The sequence below is a fragment of the Vipera ursinii genome (genome assembly GCF_947247035.1).
Source record: "Vipera ursinii genome assembly, chromosome: 2".
Taxonomy (NCBI): Eukaryota; Metazoa; Chordata; class Lepidosauria; order Squamata; family Viperidae; genus Vipera; species Vipera ursinii.
In genome coordinates this window covers 84,954,260-84,976,115 of record NC_139513.1, presented here as the reverse complement: position 1 = coordinate 84,976,115, position 21,856 = coordinate 84,954,260, and the positions used below count along the sequence as shown (strand labels likewise).

The 21,856-nt window shown below is 36.8% G+C and overlaps 1 protein-coding gene across 1 annotated transcript in view; it reads left to right on the top strand.

Annotated features, from left to right (window-relative positions):
- MYOT (myotilin) overlaps positions 1 to 21,856 on the top strand; it is a 51,688-nt gene that overhangs the window by 9,187 nt on the left and 20,645 nt on the right. The window contains exons 2-6 of the mRNA XM_083354363.1: positions 5,509 to 5,568; positions 8,740 to 8,881; positions 11,969 to 11,992; positions 12,750 to 12,869; positions 13,796 to 14,063. Coding sequence (XP_083210489.1) covers positions 5,509 to 5,568; positions 8,740 to 8,881; positions 11,969 to 11,992; positions 12,750 to 12,869; positions 13,796 to 14,063 — 614 coding nt within the window. The remainder of the gene's footprint in view (positions 1 to 5,508; positions 5,569 to 8,739; positions 8,882 to 11,968; positions 11,993 to 12,749; positions 12,870 to 13,795; positions 14,064 to 21,856) is intronic.

Sequence of the window (21,856 nt, the reverse complement as noted above, 5' to 3'; positions counted from 1 at the left end):
ATATCAATGCCTGAAGCTGGGATAATTAAAGAGATTTTTTTTAGAGACAGCTATCCTATTGAATAAGGGATGTGGTGGCTCAGTGGGTTAGGACACTGAGCTTGTCGATCACAAGGTTGGGAGTTTGGCGGGTCGAATCCCGAGTGCCATGTAACAGAGTGAGCACCTGTTACTCATCCCAGCTTCTGCCAACCTAGCAGTTCGAAAGCACGTAAAAATGCAAGTAGAAAAATAGGGACCACTACGGTGGGAAGGTAACAGCGTTCCGTGCGCCTTTGGTGTCTAGTCATGCCGGCCACATGACCATGGAGACGTCCTCGGACAAGCGCTGGCTCTTTGGCTTTGAAACGGAGATGAGCACCGGCCCCTAGAGTCAGAAACGACTAGCATGCACGTGTGGGGGAACCTTTACCTTTACCTTTATCCTATTGAAATACACAATTATTTACCAGGTCAACTTTTTGTGGGGGGGGAGAGAGGTCTATATTTTAGCAGCATCTGTGTGACTCTCTTTTCATATGCTGGTCTAAGGTATGGAATCTGAAGTCCTCTAGTTATGGCTGAACTTGCACTCCCAAGATCCCTTAGTAACAGCCACACGGGCTGTTGGAAAACTGGAAAACGTAAGGTTTCACAGCTCTGGGTTAAAAGAAACTGCATCTTTGTTCCCATAGGTGCTCTTTTTTAACATTGAAAAAGAATAATACCCATCTTTTTCCTAGATTTTTTGAGATTGCTCATGACTTAATCTTGTCAAATGAAGAGAACATGAGGGGCATTATAACAATGACCAATAAGTTTCAAACATGGATTTGAAATTTGACTCCATTAAAAACTCCTTGTAGCAATTAGCCATATCTTAACAAGTTGCTGAATTTCTGCAATTTGGTGGCAGTAATTTTTGTAATGTTTCAGGATATTGTTGTTTATAAAATCCCCTATTATTTCCTTTGCTATGGAGGGTGTTTGTTTCACTGTATTAAGCCTACAATGACCATACCCTGCAGTTTTCATAAGGTAGCTGCCTTAAAATGACAGGATCGCACTATGCATTGTCATTCAGAAGAATCTGAATGGATGCTTGAAAAATGAGGTCCAAGGATTCCTTGCAGCATTGGAAGCAGAGTCCATCCATGTCTAACCAAAATAGTCTTTCTATTCATTTTGAGACCTGCACCATTGGATGTCCCATCAGGCAAAGCTTCTTCCTGTGGAGTCTTTGGTGCTTTCTGAATTTGGTTGTTTGCTTGCAGACATTTCATTACCTGACTAGATAACATCATCAGTGTTACTTCCCTCCATGAAGAACTACATGCCTATTCACTTTAAATTAGGCATAAATATGTAATAGTGTTTTTGAATTTACTATTAAAACCAAAGGGAGATTAAACCAGCTTTATTGGTTAATTTGTTTGGTCTGTATAGATTAAAATTGGATTACTTTTTGAAGTGAGCATGTGTTAAACTATTATTACTGCTATTATTATTTTAGCATTCAGTTTGCATATTATGGTTTGGTTTGGTTTTGATCTTTTGTGCATCATCCAGAGTCACTGCTGTGAGATGGGCGGTTATGTAAATTGCTTAAATAAATACATCAATCAGATTATACCAACCATGGATAAATGTAAATTTACTTTTAGACCCAGAATTTGTAGGGTTATCTATGGTTGTTAAAATAATAATAATAAAGAGTATACACTACCAAGCCCAGGATAAAGAGTGCTTGAGTTTGTGGAAGAACCAAATGTAACTTGGTATTCAATGGCATTGGCATAGTATGGTGCAAAGACTGTTTCATTGTACATTATTGGCCAATAAAATGATTGTGTATTGCTACGTTTATGTCAGCCTCAGACAATATCCCTCAAACACAGAGCAAAGTGTTAGAATGTCAGTTTGTCTTCGCAGACTTCCTACTCTTCCTGTTTAACCCTCCTCTCATTGGAACCAGAATTGGTTTAGCTTGGACATCAATCAGTGGGAGATTAGAAGCCATCATGTGCCTTCCCTGGAGCTTAGCCATTTGTCATCTTCTTCCAAAGACATTTAAGAAAGGACAGTTGGATCAAAGCAGCGACTTAGTATAGACATGGAAAATTCAAAACATCCATGGATTTAAATGCCTTTCAAATGATTGGGGAGAGTGTTGAGAGAGACTACATAGATTTCTTTTTATAAAGTTATGCTCAAATGAAAAGCAAATATCTTCCGAATAATAGTTTCTACATGCATTCATTGAGAAGAAGGACATTTCAGGAAGGTATGATAGAATGTTTCCTTGACAGGGAAGAATTCTGTACATTTGTTGAAAAGTAAACTGTGCAGTCATTCAGTGTGCCACTGGAAAGTTGTGTTTGCAAAATTATGAGTTACCCAGTTCTCACCATGATTCGCCAAGTGGTAGAACGTTCCTGTGTGGATTGTGGAATCATTTAAAGTGGTTACTAGTTTGTGCAAACTATCCACAACATTTTTTCTTTTTTTCTCTTTCTTTCTCTCCTTCCTTTTTTTCTTTTCTTATTTCATATATAAATTGTTGTGAAACGTACACAATACATATATTATTTGAAACACTGGTATTTCTACAGTATTAGCCATGGGTAATTTACACTCTAATGTTTAGACAATTTAGACCACTGAAGATTTTAAAAGATAGCAAAGTTATATCAGTATTAATAATTATATCAGTATTAATAATGGTTTAAAGCATCAGTGTTAATGAGCATAAGATTATTTAGCTTTTTCATTCAGAATTAACTATAATGTTAAAAAAGCTGTTGAATGCATCAAAAGTATTTGCTGTACAACAAAGATTTTTGTCTTAATCTGATTATGTAGTAATAATGTCTCCACTGTACTATTACTTAATAAACTGCCCCCAAATCTGAACCATTTAAATAATACCATTTGGTGGCTTGGAGATTCTAATAGAGGTTGTTTTGTATTATAAGATACTGCAAGATTAATTTGCTACAAATCATTAATTTGCTACAAATTTGAGTCCAAATCCTAATATATATTACTATTTTTATGGTTGGTCGCACACAGTCAGCCAGATGTTTAAACTGTACTTGGCATTTTGATCTGGGAACTGGGACAGACAGATGTTGTTTTATGGTATTAAAGATGTCACAGGATGTAAATTGTTCCAAGTAAAGCTACCTTTTGCAATTGATGGTGGCGATTTTGTCAATGCAGATGGTGTTCAAGTGGTGCTCCAGATGTTTTGGGAAAGCACCCAAGGTGCCTATTTTTATTCGTACTATCTTTGCTTCCTTTTGCCACAGTTGTTCTATTTCTATTTGCAGGTCTTTATATTTTGTTATTTTCTCTAGTTCTTTGTCTTTAATTCTTCTGTCTCCAGATTATTGCAATGCCCATTATCCAGACTTTTTTTGTTTTTCTTATCAACAATTGTTAAGCTTGGAGTGTTGATAATACAGACAAAATAGAAAGAATTGAGAAAATAACAAAATACATAGACCTACAAATAGAAGTAGAATGACTATGGTTGGTTGCACAGTCAGCCAGATGTTTACACTGAATTTGGCATTTTTATCCACGACTGAGTCCTTCCCAAGGACCTGGAGTGGGCAGATGTTGGTGTTTTATGGTGTTAGAGGTATCGTTGCAGGATGTAAGCTGTTCTGAGTAAAGCTGCCTTTTTGCATTTGACTGATGGTGAATTTATCAAACCCAATGCTGTTCAAATAAGAGCTCCAGTTGTTTTGGGATTGTACCCAAGGCACCTATTACTATTGGTATTACCTTTGCTTTCTTTTGCCACACTATCTCCACTATTATTGTAGTTAGTTGTTATCTCACAATGCCTATATAAATTGAGTCACTTTCAAGCAATTTGATGTGACAATAACTTTGCTAGGGAAGCAGTATTAAGTTAAATTGTTACATCCTATCTCAAATCATCAAGTCTACTGACTGATAGGAGTTTAACATGAAAGTTGTTTATTGTAATAAATCATGACTTATTTAACCACGGTTTACTAAGTAAAACTTAATCAGTTGTGGTTACATACCTTGTTAAGCCACAAACAAAACCAAACAAACAAAAAATGCTTAGAACAATTTCAAAATATCAAAACACTTGTTCCACATCCAATTAAGTATCTGCTTTCAGTACTTTAGTGATTTCTCTTGATTACTTAATAGTCATCAGTGACAGACCTCATTTGTTAACTTGAAAGGGTGTCTGAACAGCATATTGCAGTTTATGGGAGCCAAATATAGTTAAATAGCATCGCCCAGATGCTATTTTGCTTATTGTAAGTTGCATAGCTTGCGCAGGACTGCAAAAATTCAAAGTATAATAGATCTTATAGCTCACAGAAAATACTGTTGACTTAAAAATTAGCCCATATATAATTAATCTCTCCTTCTAGGTTTGACAGCATGTAATTTAATTGGACTTTGTTATGTCCAATTGACATCTTAGGAATGGAGGTGACTTACAGATATCAAAATATCTGTATTAGTTCAAACAGGACATTTTGGATTAGTTAAACAATCTGTGTTACAGGGGCAAGAGTTTGAATAGAAGATAAAGCTAGGTTAAAAATAAAGGAAGTTATTACGTTTTGAAATCAATCTTCTGCAACTTGCCTATTATTGTTGTAAAATCATTTCAAGGAAAAGCTGTATCCTTCTTTATCTGAAATGTATTTTAATCTGAAACAAATATCACTCTGCTAATGAAAAAGGAATAGTTTTCATTTATCTGAAGCAAGTTAACTTTTGAAGTTAGAAGTCAAATTATCAGTAGAATTTGGGAAGGACGTTATTGACAGTTGTACTACCTTCTATTTTGTTTAGTTTACATCCAAAATTTCTACAAGTATACTAAGCAATTGCCAGATAACTAAGCTTTGGATATATTTCAATTTGGTATCCAAGGCTACTTAGGCTGATTGTACTGATACTATATATCAGTGGTGGCGAACCTATGGCACGGGTGCCAGAGGCGGCACTCAGAGCCCTCCCTGTAGGCACCTGCACCATGCCTCCGAGGTGGCAACTTTCCCTCTTCAACCAGCCGCCCCCCACAGGTGTCCCTCCCCATGAGCGACATTGAGGTGACCACACCCACCATGGCCACACCCACCCAATCTTCCATGATCACCACAGCCACACCCACCCAGTAGACCATGCCCACCTGGCACCCACTGATAAATAAGTGGGTTTTGGGTTGCAGTTTGGGCACTCGGTCTCTAAGAGGTTCGCCATCACTGCTATATATCTAGGGCACAAATGTCATGTGAATATATGGCAGTTGTCATATATATTTTTTTCTTTTAAATAATTTTGTAAACTAATTAAAGGTATTAGTTCTCACAGAGCACTTAAATAAAGATTCACAAAAAGGCTTCATCATAATCTAATACATCAGTCACAAAAACAGCTTTTTATATTTATCTGCAAGTGGAGAAACGTAGCCATCAAAGTTTGTACATTGTTTTGTGATTGCAGCATATTTCATTTCTTTTATAGATGCAGAATCCTTCCCAAATGATTGGATCTGCCTATGAAGCAGCTCCTGTGTTCATAAAGGTAAGAGATATAATCTCAGTGGTAATTTAGGTTCAAAATCTTCCTGCAGACACCATTGCTACTTAGATGGAAATGTCCTAATTTTCCTGTCCATCTCAACTTTCGTGCATCATCTAAAATGATCCTCTAGGTTTTTGCAGACCAAATATAATAAATCTAATAATCAGACATATTCATCTTTGATTTCCCATAAAGAAGTAAAAGGCATGGTTGAGTGCTAAAAATATTTCCATTCAAGTCAGTATTGACTCCTGGCAACTGCCTGGAAAAGTCCCTGCATTTTTCTTGGCAAGGTTTTTCAGAAGTGGTTTGCTATTATGTGTTTCCTAGGGCTCTCAGAGTGTGTCTGGCCCAAAGGCTACCCAGCTGGTTTTGTGTCCAATGTGGGACTAAAGCTCACAGCCACCCAGTTTTTAGCCTCCTACCTTAATCATTGGAGAGGAAAATCCTTTTGGGTATTTGCATAATTCCAAGCCATTGCTTGCTAGGGATTATGGGAGTATGAAACAGTGTGGTGAAGTGATTGAAGAACTAGGTTTAGGGTGGGGACAATCAGATTCATGTTTACCCTCAATCATGGAAGGTCACTGAGGAACTTTGGGACTGTCATCCTCTCTCAACCCACTCCACCCTTAGCGGGGTAATGGAGGACAAAATGCTATGTAAGGACTTGTAAGGACTTACAAAATGCTATGTAAGGTCCTGCATGCAGCACAGCAGTTAAGAGGTTCAGGACTCTGTGCCCTCCAGCTGAGTTTCTTCCTGTTAGGGGACCCTAAATGGGCCAGAAGCCACCCTGGAGAGGTGGCAATGAAGGAAGGAAGTCCCGGGGATCTCAGAGAGATGGCGGTCGACCCGATCGATCCAGGAGAAGCCTTCCAGAAATCAACAGGAGAAAGACTAGCTTCAGAGTCTAGCCCGAGGTGCAAGCAACCTAAGTTAAAAGCACTATTTTAAGCTGATCGTAAACAGTGTGCTTGAATCTGGGTAAGAACATCGATTTTCTCTATCCTACCTATCCATTTTCCTGAAGGGGAGAAAAAAAATTCCCAAGAAGTAAAAAAAAAATCTCTGACAGTGAAGGAAGGGGGTTTCTGCCCCACCCTTTTGCTAACAGAAGCAGCTAATTGAACCTTTTATGGAGGAAAAGAAAAAAGAAAAATGAACCAGTGCTGACACCTACTGGTGGATGAGGATTATGACAGGTATGACTTGCATGCAGGACTTGGTAAAATCTGAAAAAAAACTAATCTCTACTTGCGACCTTCAAAGCTTTAACAATAGAGAACAGCTGTAACAAAAAAGAAAACAATCTGGGCTGTAGATAAAGTGGAACTTACAAACTTTAGGGGGGAAAAGAACTTTTTTGAACTCACTGGATTACAAGTATATACTGTAGTTAACTGATTTCAAAACTATTTTCAGGGTGGCAGGGGAATTGGTTTTTTTGGTCATCATGGAAAATCAGAGATTTGTAGGAAGAACTGATCAAGAAAAAAATAAATACTTTTCAAGAGGAGACATATGATATGTTGCAACTAATTCAAATAACAATGATTTTAAATCACAAAGAAATCCAAAATAACTTTGAAAATATAAACCAACTCATCTCCAATTCAATTTTATACCAAAAAAAGCCCAGGAAAATACAACAGAGAAGCAACAGATAAAACAAATAACTGAACTTAAATTTGAGGATAGAGACTTAAAGATGGAATTCTATAAAACAAAGAAGTATGATTTAATTCAAGTGGAAAAAAATTTACAAGAAATACTGGACTTGGAAAAGACAACCTATATTTCAGATTCTCAATAAAAATGAGTGGGCAAACGCCTCTAACAAAGATACTGCACTTGACTTACTTTTTACATCTACAGTAACATCTATAAGAATATGGAAAGATTTTTTTGACTCAGCAGAACATATTGATTAAGAAAGGCATTGGGCAAAAGAAAAAGGCTAAAGTGAAAATTTAGAAAATAGATGTTGGTGCCTATCAGAGAGAATATTTAAAAAAGAAACACTTATTTGAAAATGGTTAAAGAAATAGAAAATTTTAGATATGAATTTGACTTTAAGAGGGAGGAGCCCCTCAAGTAATATAGTGCTTGCTTTTTCTTTCTCCTTTCTATTTTATTGTGGGATATGAGTAATATAAAAGAGTTGGAATGGCCTATATAAAGGCCATTTGATATCTAAAGGTGATTGATTTTAAGAAAATTATAAATGGATTAAAAATGTTTTGACTAAGAGTTAAAAGACTAGAGGATTAGGTTTATTAAAGGGAATATTTTAAGATTAAATACATTTTCAATTATGGTAAAAAAGAACGCATTTTTTGGAAATAAATATGTGTTAGTGTATAGGAAATAGGGATTTTAAGTAGTATACTATCTTTTTATTCTGTTTCTTATTCTTATTCTTCTTTCTCTTTTTAGTCTTATTTATTCCTTAAGAAAGGTAAAAGTATTGGTTTACATGAGAAAAAATAGATTTAAATATTTAAATGTAATTAACTCCGAGAAAATTTTAACCAGTAAAAATGTTTAGAATACTGTGGGAAAAACAAACGTAACCAAGAACTGTAAAAGGATATATGATGAGACCACCAGAATGACTTGATAGAAAAGGAATACTATATTGTTGTGATTATTATTTGTAGAAATATTAGAAAACTTTTATACTTAATTATCATTTATTAAAACAATAAGATTTGTATTAACTTAAGGTTGTTAGAAAAGAACACTATGGGGAAAAGAGGAAATCATATAAAGTTATCATGTAGATTATAGAATTTAATTGTTAGTGAATGTTTGCTAAATGTAAACCCAGACAATGCACTGTCTACCAAATATTAAGGTGATTGTGTTAAAAAAACAACAACATATTTTTTAAAAAATGCTATGTACACCACCCTTACCACATTTCCTTTTCTTAGAGGAAATGTGAAGTATAAATCTTACTATAAGTCTAGGATAGTCCAAGAAATCCAGAGGCAAAGTTTGTGGGGAAACTGTTATAATTACTCATTTGGGAACAAGAGAGATGGTATTGAGTGCATCAGTATCAATTTCTCTCTCAAACGGAAAGTTAAGTTTGTGTGGAAGTTTGTTCCGTACATAGCACCTTAACTTTATAAATTTAATTTTATGTTTCTGGTCATCTTTCAGAGCCCACAAAATATTACAGCTACTAAAGGCCAGCTGGTGGTGTTTGAGTGTCGAATAAGAGCTTCCACACCTCTTCAAGTTCGCTGGTACAGAGAGTGCAACCAAATCATAGATTCTGCAGACTTCCGTATATTAAGAAAAAGTAGGCATTTTTGTTCTTTAAATGCCCTCCATCTGTGAGACTTCTGTTTTACAAACCATTAACTGTATTTCAGACGGGAGGAAATAGAAGATATACTTGTTTGAATTGCAAAAACCTGGTCTTCCTTGTTTGATCCCAGTACAGTAGATAAGGGAAAGGTTTGGGGGGGCGGTATTGGAATGGGACAAGTCACCGCAACCGACTCGCCATGACCAAGTTGCCACAGCTAACTTATCACGGCCAACTCACTGTGGGACAACTCACCATGGCCAACTTGTTGCAGGACAATTCAACAATTCAATTTATTTACGGTATTTAAAATAGTGAAAAAATTATTTTAGTTTTTGTCATTCATATTTCATTTTCCCCTCCTTTGGCATCCTTTCTTTAATGATTCTGTTCCACTATTTCTTCAATATTAGTGTAACTCTTGTCCCACAGCGAGTTGTCCAGTGGAAAGTTGGCCATGGCGATTGACCCATGGGGAGTTGGCTGTGGTGAGGTGGCTGCAATGAACTGGCTGTGGCAAGTTGAAGACCTTCTAAATCTGGACATGGCAACTAAAAAGTATGCTAAAGTAAAGACAAACATCCTTGACCAATATTTTATTTCTGTTGGGAAGGGTTAATTCATCCATTACCCCATGGCAAAACTCTTTCTGAAGTGCAGACATTGGTGTGTTTCCTTTCTCAGGAACATGAAATGTGACTGTGATTGGAGTGGTCTGTACAAAGAGCTACTCAAAACGTGGCCTTCTCCTCCCAGGAGAAGAATGACATAGAGCATTTGTGCATATTCAAGTTTCTATGATGAGTTGCTGACAGTTTCTACAATGTATATTTTTACTCAAATTAAATTAGCTAATTTGGAGTGGAATGAATTCTTTTGTAAATATATGCACAACTGCTGTCTAATCACAACAGTGTTGCTGCTGATCCACATCTTTCCCATGTGTCTCCATCTGTAACATCTAATAAAAGAAACATATAACTGAGCCATGTTCAGCCTTGCCTTGAACTTAATGCAAGCAGCAGTCAGTAAATGGAGGGCAAAGATATATTAAAAGCTAGTGTGCCTGTGTGGGGGGGTGAGGGTGGGGAGAGAGAATTAATACTGATATGTAGGAAATGTGGCCTGACAGCAGCCAGGCATTCTCCATTCACACAAAGCTAATCTATAATGCAGTTTGTTTTTGGCTTTCTATGATGTGTGCATCACTGATTTGTAAAAGGCTGCTTTCTTGAAACAGATTGCCAACATCACAGCAAAGCAAAAATAAACTAGCTGAACTGTGGATTGATATTACATGTGAATTTGACCAACATTTAATTATGCTGTGAAGAAAGTTAACAAACTGTTGATATTGGATAGGACTTTCAAGAAAATCAGATTATTCTGCATCATCAGACAGGTTTATGATATAAAGAAAAATAACAATAAATTTATAAGCATGCCTTCTAAAAAGTTAATTGATTTAAGCATGGTGTACCCTGGATATTCCAGTATAAAAGTATGAAGAAAAAATTATCCTGGTATAAAAATTGGGGGGGGGGGGGAAACCCACAAAAACCCTGCAATATTTTGTTGAAAATGTAAATCTGAGATGAGATCAATGGAATAGGAACCAAGTACTGAATTTGTCCCACAATTAAGAATTCTAGCTGTTCTCCAACACATGCCTTTTGGACTCACCAGTTTTCTGTAAGATATGTAAAGCAGATACAGAGGTAACAGGAAGGGGACCTGGACAAAACCAAGGATTGACCCCCAGATCAGGCATTAAAATAAAAACAAATGTGTTGTATTAAGTAACAAGTAGAACAGATTAAAAACCAATAAGGTGATTAGCATGGAATGCAAAACGTGTATGACATTCCAGACAGCATTTGTACAGAACTCATACTTCATCTCAAATGTCCCTTAATACGACAGACATTCCATTTAAATTATCCAAAGTTTCCAGTCACAGGTGGGGATTCATATCAATAAGGCAAGCCTTATTATGTATTTACTAGGCTTGAGAGTTTCATGTTAACATATATACAGTATTTGCATATTTTACAATATATGCTAGGATCATTTGAAGCACCTGTTTAGTTCTTGGCACTCCAACAACAGAAGTATTGCAACATCTAAGTGCAGCTTTTGCTGTGGGTGGGCATCACATATAGACCTGTTCCTGCCTCATTCTGCCTTTTGTGGGTCTGAAAAATAATAAAGATTCAGTAAGTATTTACCCTGCTGGATCAGGCACATGAAGTATTGTGGATCACACAACAGTTAATCAGATTTATACAGGAAGCTCAAAAGCAGACAGAAGGGCAAAACCAATTACTGATTTAACTCTAACATAATAACTTTATTAGTTTATTAAGTCTCATAGTTTCCATTGCATACACTATTAGAAATTAAAGATCTATTCACATAATTCTTGTGATTCAAAGTCCACTATTTGGGCAGTATTGAATTAACCTCAAAGGCTTACCTAAAGCAAAAAATATGAAATACAATATAGCTTCTCTGTTGTTGTTGTTGTTGTTGTTATTGTTGTTGTTTTTAAAAAAGAAAATTGTTCTGAGGCTCATTCCATCCCTTCTGGCTGTTTTCTGCTTTATCTATATTTTCTCCCCTCTAAGGTGAAAAGTTTGTGAGTAAATAGCAAAATAGCTATTCAGAAAATAGTTGAGTGGCCCTTCTCTGTTACTATTCCACCACTGAATCCTGCAGGCATGCATGCTGCTTTGGGGCCAATGCAGAATTCAGATAAATGGACTTGTAATATCCGTGTGTTATTTCAATATTTAATAAGTTAAGTGCAAAGCAGGATGCTCAGAAGCAAATGGGAAGAATTCTTGCACCTTTTAATAGTTGCATGTACCGTAAGTCTGAAGCTTGGAATAGTGGAAGGTGACAGAATCTATGTCACCACCCGGTCCTTAGTGAGTGGGGGCCAGCAGATGAGGAAGGTCTGTGACTGTGGGTGTGATCTGCAGTTGTGATTGTCTTTGAGCTATTTTACATTTTTACTTTTTGAATCCACAAAATAGTTGTTCACAATTATATTCTCTGTCTCTTTCTCTCTAACAGAGGCATGCTCATCCATGGTCCCTGGTAAGTATTTTTAAATAAAAACATAAGTTGCAAAGAACTAGGAACATTACCCAATGTAATAATGATGGTGATAATCTTATAACAGTAGCTGTATATAAAAGTATTTCCCAAGTGTTTTATTAGGTGAGGGGGTTATAAACTGAGTCCGTGAGCCCTTAGAGAAGATACCGTATAGCATGTTTATTGGATACATAATATCGGCATGGTCAAAAGTGAAACCAACTTTAAAATTCCCCTTAGGGATTCAATGTAACTAAATGTAATAATTCCCTCCCCTCTATCATGCTACCCAATAAAAGCAATTTGCGGGCTACGTGATAATTCTTCTCTCTACCTTCCAGCTTCTTTGGGAATGACCTTGTTTACCACTCTGTGTTTAGTCTAGCAATGCTTTTGGTCTCTTTCTCCCCTTTTCCCCAACCTGTGGCAACTTAAAACGACAAAGATGGCTTCAGCCAGGTTCATTTCAGAAGTTGACATCGTCATTGTGCTGATCGTTGTTGTCCTCCTCCCCTCCCTCAACTTTTTTTTAACCTCATTCTGCAGAATTCTAGGTGTGAATTAGGAACACCATTTATAAAGTTCACCTACTTAAGAGGTTTTTGTGTTTCATCGTGAAACTGGTTTCTTTGTAGTAATATATTGTAAATTTGTGAAAAAGATCAGGTCCTACTAACATAAGTGGGTCTGTAGTATGACATTGTGCTTATTCATTTATTTATTGTACATTTATTTATTAACTTTTTGCTTTTCTCAGAGGAAGTTTGTTCTTTGGTGATAACAGAAGCTTTCCCTGAAGATTCTGGAATATATATATGTATTGCTGAAAACGATTTGGGGGCTATAGCATCCAGTGCTTTTCTTTGGGTTCCTGAAGGTAAGTTTGGAGTCTTTTCCTTTTCCCTTTGAGGGAAAGAGTTTTGAGGGAAAGAATTTTTAAAAGAAATTCTGAAAGAATTGAAAGAATTTTAAGGGGAAGAAAGACTAGAGAATTTTCATATAATAGATCATGTTGTTCATGTCTAAAAGCTAAGAAGCTTCGTGTTTATTTCTGTTACTGATTTAATTTATAGCTTCTATGCATCATTTTCATTAAAAGAAAGCTGTCTTTTTTTCTTAATGCTAGACAGGCAGAATATTCCTGAGACTCCCAACAAGAATACAAACATATTGGACTACATTAATACATAGAGCACACAGCTAGTCATACTTGTAAAATGTACATACCTGTAATGACAATTTTATTTAAGCCAAGTCTGGGATCATTCTAAAAACGTACATAAGGCTTTTTGAAACTATTTACCTTATTGAAACCACTTATCTTATTTCTCTTCTACTAGCTCTGGGTTATATTCTTTATTAAATTAATGTGCTGCCCATCTATCTACCAAGCAACTCTTGGTTATATATTAAATTTCATAGAGATTCCTATTCAAAGTGTCTGTAACTAAATGAACACTGTTGAAGATAAGAGAAGAGAGAAAGAGGACAGCCAATGCCAAAATATATGGATTTGATTATGACAACAGTGAAGGCAGCACTGGAAGGGCCAAACTGAAGAGACATAATTCTGAGAGATTCTATCCTCCGTATGGTCTCTAAAAGACAAAAGACAGCACTTAATCAATTTAAATTTCACCTGAAATCATTTGAACATGGAAATAGCATGGAATTTCTCAGATGAAAAGAGGAATTGCTATAAAAGCTCTTTGGAATCATTTTCCACCTTAAGCAATGATCGAGGTACAAAGCATCGCCTTTCATTTTATTTTTTTGTATGTCACCTAGATCTATATTTTTCAGTTTCAGCAACAGAAGAAATTGGAACCTTTGAATCTGCTCCCTTGTTGACAGATATGCTAACCAACATGAACATCAGTTCTGTACCAGACAGTCAATTTGTAGCAATGGGAAGAGAGGCAGAGGACATGTTTTCTGATGCAGGTGGACAAAATGCCTCTGGTCCAGCAAATGAAGTGGAACATGAAAGCTCCCAGTGTCAGAATTATAGTAAGCAGAGCATCGGTTTTCCTGGTATTAATGAAAATCCCTCTGGCAATTCACGTGATTGGTAAGTTAAGTAAAGATTGTTGCTTCGATCCCTATCAGTTGCTTTTGCTAAAAACTATTGCAAGCATGCATGGATTTTTAAAGCTCTGTTGCTGGTAGGTTGGTGTATATGCATATATTAAATTGTCCTGTAAGTGTAGGCATGCTATTACAAAGATGTTTGGTGTGTTCATTTTTTCATGTAGGTGAATTAAGACTTTGGCAGAGATTCTGAGCCAGCTCTACAACATAATGACAAGCGAAGATTTCCACAAATGGCTTCAATTGACCATAGATCTGTTGAAAGATTACTATTCTAATGCCCCACTACTATAAAAGCCTATATTTGCCCACTAACCAGAAAACAAGAATACAGAAATTTTTCTCTGCTGTAGTAAACATTGCTTGAACCCTTGCCCTGTCTGCTAAATAGCTAACCCAGCAATCTTCTTAGACACTGCACAGAGTATCATTGGTTGCCTTTGATAGAAGGTAATAAGTAGTTCAGTAGGTCTGATTATCCTTTTTCTGGAATTGATAAACATCATCTTAAATATAACTACTTGATCTGAATACAACACTACAACCAAGTCATAAGAGCTATTAATTTAAAAATTCTGTGTAGAATGTTTAGAAATTTTGCCCAACTTGGATGTTACTTGTAGCTTTTATTCTGAACACAGAAAATGTTGAGGCTGAAACAAATCTGCCATACAAATAGTCCTCGAAGCAACTGGAGTTTCTTGTTTTTCTTTGAAGACCTTTTGCTTCTCATCCAATAAGCTTCTTCTGCTCTTGGATGAGAAGCGAAACATCTTCAAAGAAAAATAAGAAAGTTCAGTTGCCTTGTGAAAAAGCATCTTTGAGATAACTATTACCTGGATGACTGAGAATCTTCTTAGACAAATAGTCCTCGACTTACAAAAACAATTGGGACCAGAACTTCCACTGCTAAGCAAAGTGGTGCCTGATTTTACAATCTTTATTGCCATGGTTGTTAAATGAATTACTCTGATTGTTAAGCAAATATGGCTTCCCCCATTGACTTTATCAGAAGGCAGCTGGGAAGGTCACAAGTGGCAATCACATGACCACGGATGCTGAAAATATCATAAATACATGCCAGTTGTTGCATATCCAAATACTGATCACCTGATCATGGGGACACTGCAATATTTGTAAGTGTGAGGGCTACCTATATGATCATGTTACTTTTTCAGTGCTGTTGTAACTTTGAATGGTTGCTAAACAAATGGCTGTAAGTTGAGGGCTACCTGTATTTATCTCACAGTAATATAAGTAACTAGAACAGAGAATTGTCCAACCTAAAGATGAGATAATATATTGGCACAAAAAATAATTATTTCAATCAGGTGGTAAAATTGAACTGAAGACTAAGCTCCTTTGAACTATCCTGCTGGAAATCTCTACCAGATCACTGAATGTTAGTGAGTTTTCCATTAGTTAAAATACTAATTTTAATGCATTAAACATTGAGAGCTTTCAAACAATCTACAGTCCACTCCCACAACCCTTGCAAAATATTGGGGAACAACGTTTTGTGGTCTGTTCTGAGATATTTATGGGTATATATTACATTGTTGGATACATTATATTTCTGTAGACTGGGTACACACCAAAAAAGTTACTCAGAAAAGAATGGGAAGCTAGATTCACAACCCAGAAGGGTTAGAAAAGCAGAACAAATGATTGTGTTTATTTCAAAAGGGATTCTGGAAATGGATTATATTTGCACAATTGTTTTAATGCTATTAGAAGAAAACTCTATAACTTAACAGTTCTTAGAAGTTATACTATGCAGTGCTGTTATGTTTTTGGTTGGCACCAGTCATCCAGAACAAGAATTGCTTAGAAAAGCTATTTACACTGACCATCTATCTTAGATCATAGTAAACCTATCCCACTTTGAGTCACGCCATCTTGCATTGGAATTTAAAGTTTATTTTGGGGTTCAAAATATTGAAATATTATTTAAAGGCATCAGCTTTAGAATCATCACATGTTAAAGTGAAAATAGAATACAGCTTTAAGCCAAAGGTGATGCTGGATAATTGGCAAGGGAAAGTTTCCCCATGCCAGAAGTGCCAATCTGGCACGGCCGAAACTTTACTGGGCAAAGCAGAATGTCTTAAACCTAAGTACCTGATTTATTTATAGTATTTCTTAGCCTCGGTAACGTTAAAATATGTAGACTTCAGCTTTCAGAATTCCTCAGCCAACTTGGGGTTTTAGCTTTGACTTGCCTATCAAGTCTATTGATCTGCTCTGTGGTTCACTTCAATTCGTCCTTTCTGTCATAAATATTGCTATGCAACCAGCAAACTTATCATCAAATTATACAAATGAATAGGAAGAAATCCTATATACTGTATCACAAAAATTTTGGCACAGATTTTCAATAAATTGATATTAATCTAGATATATAGGTAATTCCTTCCAATTTCAAGGTTTCTTTTAAGTAAAATGAGATATGCTTACAAACTTTTCTTCCTTTTAAAATATTTCTTCAGTACCCAAACTCTTTCCTTATGACTATAGTTTGGCTCTGTTAAACAAAAGCTTGTATTTTATTTACTGCTCAGTTTGGTGAATGCTTATATGGAAGTAAATTCTACTTACTTAGCGCAACGTGATCCCTATTAAGCTTGCACAGAATTGTAAGTCAACAGGTTTTTATACAACCCAAACAAACGTAAGCAGATTTCTCAAGCAGCTCTGTAAGGCTACTTTTATAACATATACCAAGTTACATAATCAGATCTCACTTCTCTTTACTTGTTTCAATTCAGCAATATGTGAGTGGTAAATTGGATCAGAGGGTTACCTTCTCCTTATGACGTTTTCTCACATTAGATTGCCCTTTTAGAAACCATTATGCACAAGAAAAACTGGTAGCTAAATTATTGGGATTTCTATTAATGAATAATTTATATTATGGTTTTGGGTTTCCTCTGCAAAATAAACCATGTTTATGCATGCTGATGCATGTTTCTAAAATTTAAATCTAATATATGATCTATATATTTAATTTGCTTAGCAGTACAAGGTTTTTTTTTTTAAAAAAAGGTCTCTTACACTTTCTGCATTCATTTTTAGGAAAAGGGATTAATCCCAGTTCCCTAAATTTTCAGACTTCAACACCCCACATTACAACTTAGACTCTGCGTGCTGCGATAAGGGAAATTGCCCAACCAGTTATATTGTGGGAAACATATTCAGCTAATGCCAATTTCTGATTTAATTATATTGAGCTTGATTTCTAATCTTCATCTGTTCCTATAAAGGATCTTTGAATGGTCCTTTGCACTTTAACACATACATACATATAGTATATTCTGTGTCTGCTTAGATGGCATTGGAATATTCCCATTTATTGCCATACTGGATGACTATTTTTACTTTATCTTGGTTAATACAGCTACTAATGAGGCGATATCTCTGCAAGGATCTCTTCTTGTAACACTTTGAGTTGGTTGCTGAGTTTTTGACAGTTGTTTCTTCTATAAAAAAAGAAAAAAATAGATTATTTATATCTTTTTGTACCATAATTTGATAGTATTTTTATGGATCTTCACTGTGCCAAGATGTTCAGACATTCAGAGCTCTGAGTTTAATGTAGAGGGCAACTTCCTGTTCCTCTTTAGGCTTCATGTGTCTAGATGAATAACATTTTGTTGATTCTTGCTATGATTGATAGGAATTTATAAAGTGGGTCAAATGCATATTTTTCATGCCTCCAGGACATTTTATAGGAGTAAGTCCTGCGTGCTGTAACTATACCAATTTCTTGGTATAATGATACCAAGAAAATCCATTCAAGAGTCTGTGGACCAACAGAATGTACACTATTATATAAAAATGTGCTATTTAATTCAACACTTCCACTGCCAGTCCTATCAAAATTCCAGATGATTATCTCCAAGATTAATACTTAATCCTGAAAGCAACATGAGGATCCTCATAAACTTGTCAATACTTACTCTGATTGAAAGAAGAGAGATAAATCAAAAGGTCATGGGCTGAAAGCAGCTTTTCTCCTTCCTGAAAATTTGACGTTAGTTTACCCCATGCTTCTTTCATTGCAAGTTTCTCCAGAACAAAGTGGTAAACACACTATTTGGTTTCTTACCTGGAACCTAATAATCTGCTAAAGAACATCTGCAAAAATTCAGTATACATGCCTTCAATAAAACTTCTTGATGCCCGATTTTACCATTGTCCGGTTACTCCACTCAGCTTATTCTGACTGATACCATACAAGCCAGGATCACGCTAAATCTTGTTCTGCTTCATAATACACTGGTTGTTGGACTATAATCTCTACTGCCAGTAGAATCACTTTAGAGGCATCAAGCAGCTATCAATCCCAAAGCTGGGTTTCTTCCTTTGTACTCAACTGATTATACTCAACTGAAGATACTCATGTTTTCATACTAACGATCTTGTATCAAGGTAGCAAGCTAATAATCTTATGTGTGCTGTAGTGAACATATGATTTCACAAACATCTTAATATTCTCTCTTAGAAATCCCTTGGGTTACACCCTCTGGCCCTATTTCTTGCTTTGGGATAGCCGCTTGGTTGTTCCTGCTATTTGATCTGGCATCTTCTCCCTAGTCCCACAGTAGGTAAGAAAAAATAGCTCTCATCATCTGTATTACATTTTAAACTATTAAAAAGTAAATGTAGAGAAAAATAATTTCCATAATAAAACCTCCAGACCAAGAGGTTTCATTTCAGCCCTTCCTTTTCTTTTGTATATACATTTCATAAGAGATACTGTATTATATTAACACAGAGAGAGGGAGAGACTTTTTAAACTTTCATAATGAAGTAGAAATAGAGAATTCAGGTAGAATTCTCACCTGAATCACTAGTTATTGGGCTCTATTGTATTTTGGACACATGCAGACAATCAAATCTCTTGAGAAGTCCATTAACACAGGGGGAAAAGTTGAAGATAAGAGAAGAGAGAAAGAGGACAGCCAATGCCAAAATATATGGATTTGATTATGACAACAGTGAAGGCAGCACTGGAAGGGCCAAACTGAAGAGACATAATTCTGAGAGATTCTATCCTCCGTATGGTCTCTAAAAGACAAAAGACAGCACTTAATCAATTTAATTTTCACTGGTTCCCATTTTGTTTCTGGTCCAAATTCATGACGGTGGCATTAAATCTGTAAGGCCTGTCATAATCTGGAATGGAAATAGGACGTCCTTTTCTTGAAAGTTCTCATTGCCTGAAATCATCTTTAGGGGTAAAATATGTCTTTACAGTATTTTCCCAGGCATTTTAATCCATGCGTTCATTTTTAATATATTACTATTCAGGAAATTTGAGTTTTTATTATTTTATTGTTATACACTTCAAGTATTGCATTTTATTCTATATTGGATTATTTTGTGGTATTTTGTAAACTATCTGGGAAAATCTGCCTTTTAAGGGTGGCACCCCATTTTTTAAAAAAACATAAATATAAATAGGAAGAGGGAAATCAAGACAGGATGTAAATCTGATAAATAAAATTAAAACTGAATAAATGTATATATTCTATGAAAAAATAAAATCCATAAAATACATCACAAGCTTAAAAACCTTATAAAAAGCTTAATTGCTCAGGTAGTCAATTTATGACTACAATTGGCCCAAAATTTCTGTTGCTAAGCAAGACAATTGAGTTTTGCCCAATTTTAGGATCTATTTTGCCACAGTTGTTAAGTGAATCACTGAAGTTATTAAGCAAATTTGGCTTCCCCTATTGACTTTGCTTGTCAGAAGCTGGCTAGGGAGGTTACAAATGGTGACCACAGGATAATACAACTGCCATAAATACATGCCAGTTTCCAAATGCCTAAATTTTGATCATATGACTATGGGGATGCTATAATGCAGAGGTCTCCAACCTTTTGGGCATCAGGGACTGGTTCTGTGTAGAAAGGCTTTTCCATGGACCAGAGTATGCATGGTTTTGTGTGCTGCCTGCATCCCACAAATGGGGTTTTGCTTGTTTGTGTGGCCCAGTTGCTGGCATGCTGCGGACCCAAGGTTGGGGATCCCTGCTATAATGATCTATAATGTGAAAAATGGTCATAAGTCACTTTTTTCAGTACCATTGTAACTTTGGTTACTAAATGAATGGCTTTAAGTCAAGGATACCTGTACTGTATCATATACTGTTGGAAAAATGGAAACTGTATTGAGGAATTTTAAAGGCAAAGCTTATGACTTATAGAACAGATGACACAAAAGTCTTGTACTTCAACACAGCTCTCTCTTTGAAAGTTGGACCTAAGGATGAATATATCCTTCCCCAAGCTGGGTTGGATGAGAGCTCTAGACCAGGAGTAGGCAACCTTGGCTCTTTTATGACTCGTGGACTTCAACTCCCAGAATTCCTGAGCCGGCTTGGCTCAGCTTGGAAACCTCTCCCTTTCCCCTCAGCATGGCTGGCTCAGGAATTCTGGGAGTTGAAGTCCACGAGTCATAAAGCGGCCTAGGCCAGGAGTAAGCAACCTTGGCTCTTTTATGACTCATGGACTTCAACTCCCAGAATTCCTGAGCCAGCATGGCTCAGCTTGGAAACCTCTCCCTTTCCCCTCAGCGTGGCTGGCTCAGGAATTCTGGGAGTTGAAGTCATAAAGGATCCAAGGTTGCCTACTCCTGCTCTAGACAGAAGATGGGAAGTACAGTATTACATATCTGAAGTAAAATAAGTTGAAGATAGACCTAAGTCACTATTGGCCTGTACACTGTGCAGCGTATCCTGGACTAGACGACTGAAAGAATCGACCTTTATTTTGAGCATGTAAGTACGTTTGTGTGAATTAAAGAGTACTGGGCGCTATATTTTTTTCCTCCTCGGCTGTGATGTGTTGGTAGCTACTTCTTGAGTCCACCAGCTCGCTGTGCTCTTTTCAAGAGAGGAAAAAACGGAGGGCACTTGAACAAAAGGGGCGCCAGCAGGCTAATTGGAAAAAAGAAAGAAATTTGATCGGGCGCTATAGAAGCGCTGCTTGCGTTTGCTTCAGAATCAAAGTCCCCTTGAGCTAGAATGCGGTTTCTTTTCCGTGACCCTGAAATCACTTCCAACTTTCCGAGATACGCGAGTCCAATTTTTTTTACCGCTTACTGTATACCTCTAGTCTAGACTCTTATTTCTCTCCTTCCTTCGCGCGTTCCCGAGCAAGTGCAATAAGCTCGGTTCCACCCCACCTGTGTCCTAACCACAAAGCCGCTTCGCGTGCACTTTCCCCTACGCAGAGTTAACTCCTTACTACGGCATCTGTAGTACGGAGGCCTTCAGAGCAATATCTCTTTTTTTTTTTAAGTGGCGGCTGGCAAACTTCTGGATCAAACTCGTTATCTCGAATGAAGTCAGCGGCAGGCGTTTTTCGCCAGTGGAGGGCAGGGAAATGCCCTCGACTGTTGTCGCCGGTATCGGTGTTCAGAGCAAGTATTGCCGGGGCGACAACACTTCTATATGTGTTGGAATATAGCTTTTAAGGCAGGGGTCTTCAAATTTGGCCCTTTTATGACTTGTGGACTTCAACTCCCAGAATTCCTCAGCCAGTGTGCCTGGCTGAGGAATTCTGGGAGTTGAAGTCCACCAGTCATAAAAGGGCCAAGTTTGAAGACCCCTGTTTTAAGGGATCCCACGCCCAGGCAGCCAACGCGTTGCCCTTGCCCGAAAATGACTTGTTTACAGCATATGAATAGTTAGATCCGGACAGTCCCAATGCCGTTTTTCCTCCCGCCACGCTGCTTCTGCAGGCGCCCGATTAACAACCTCT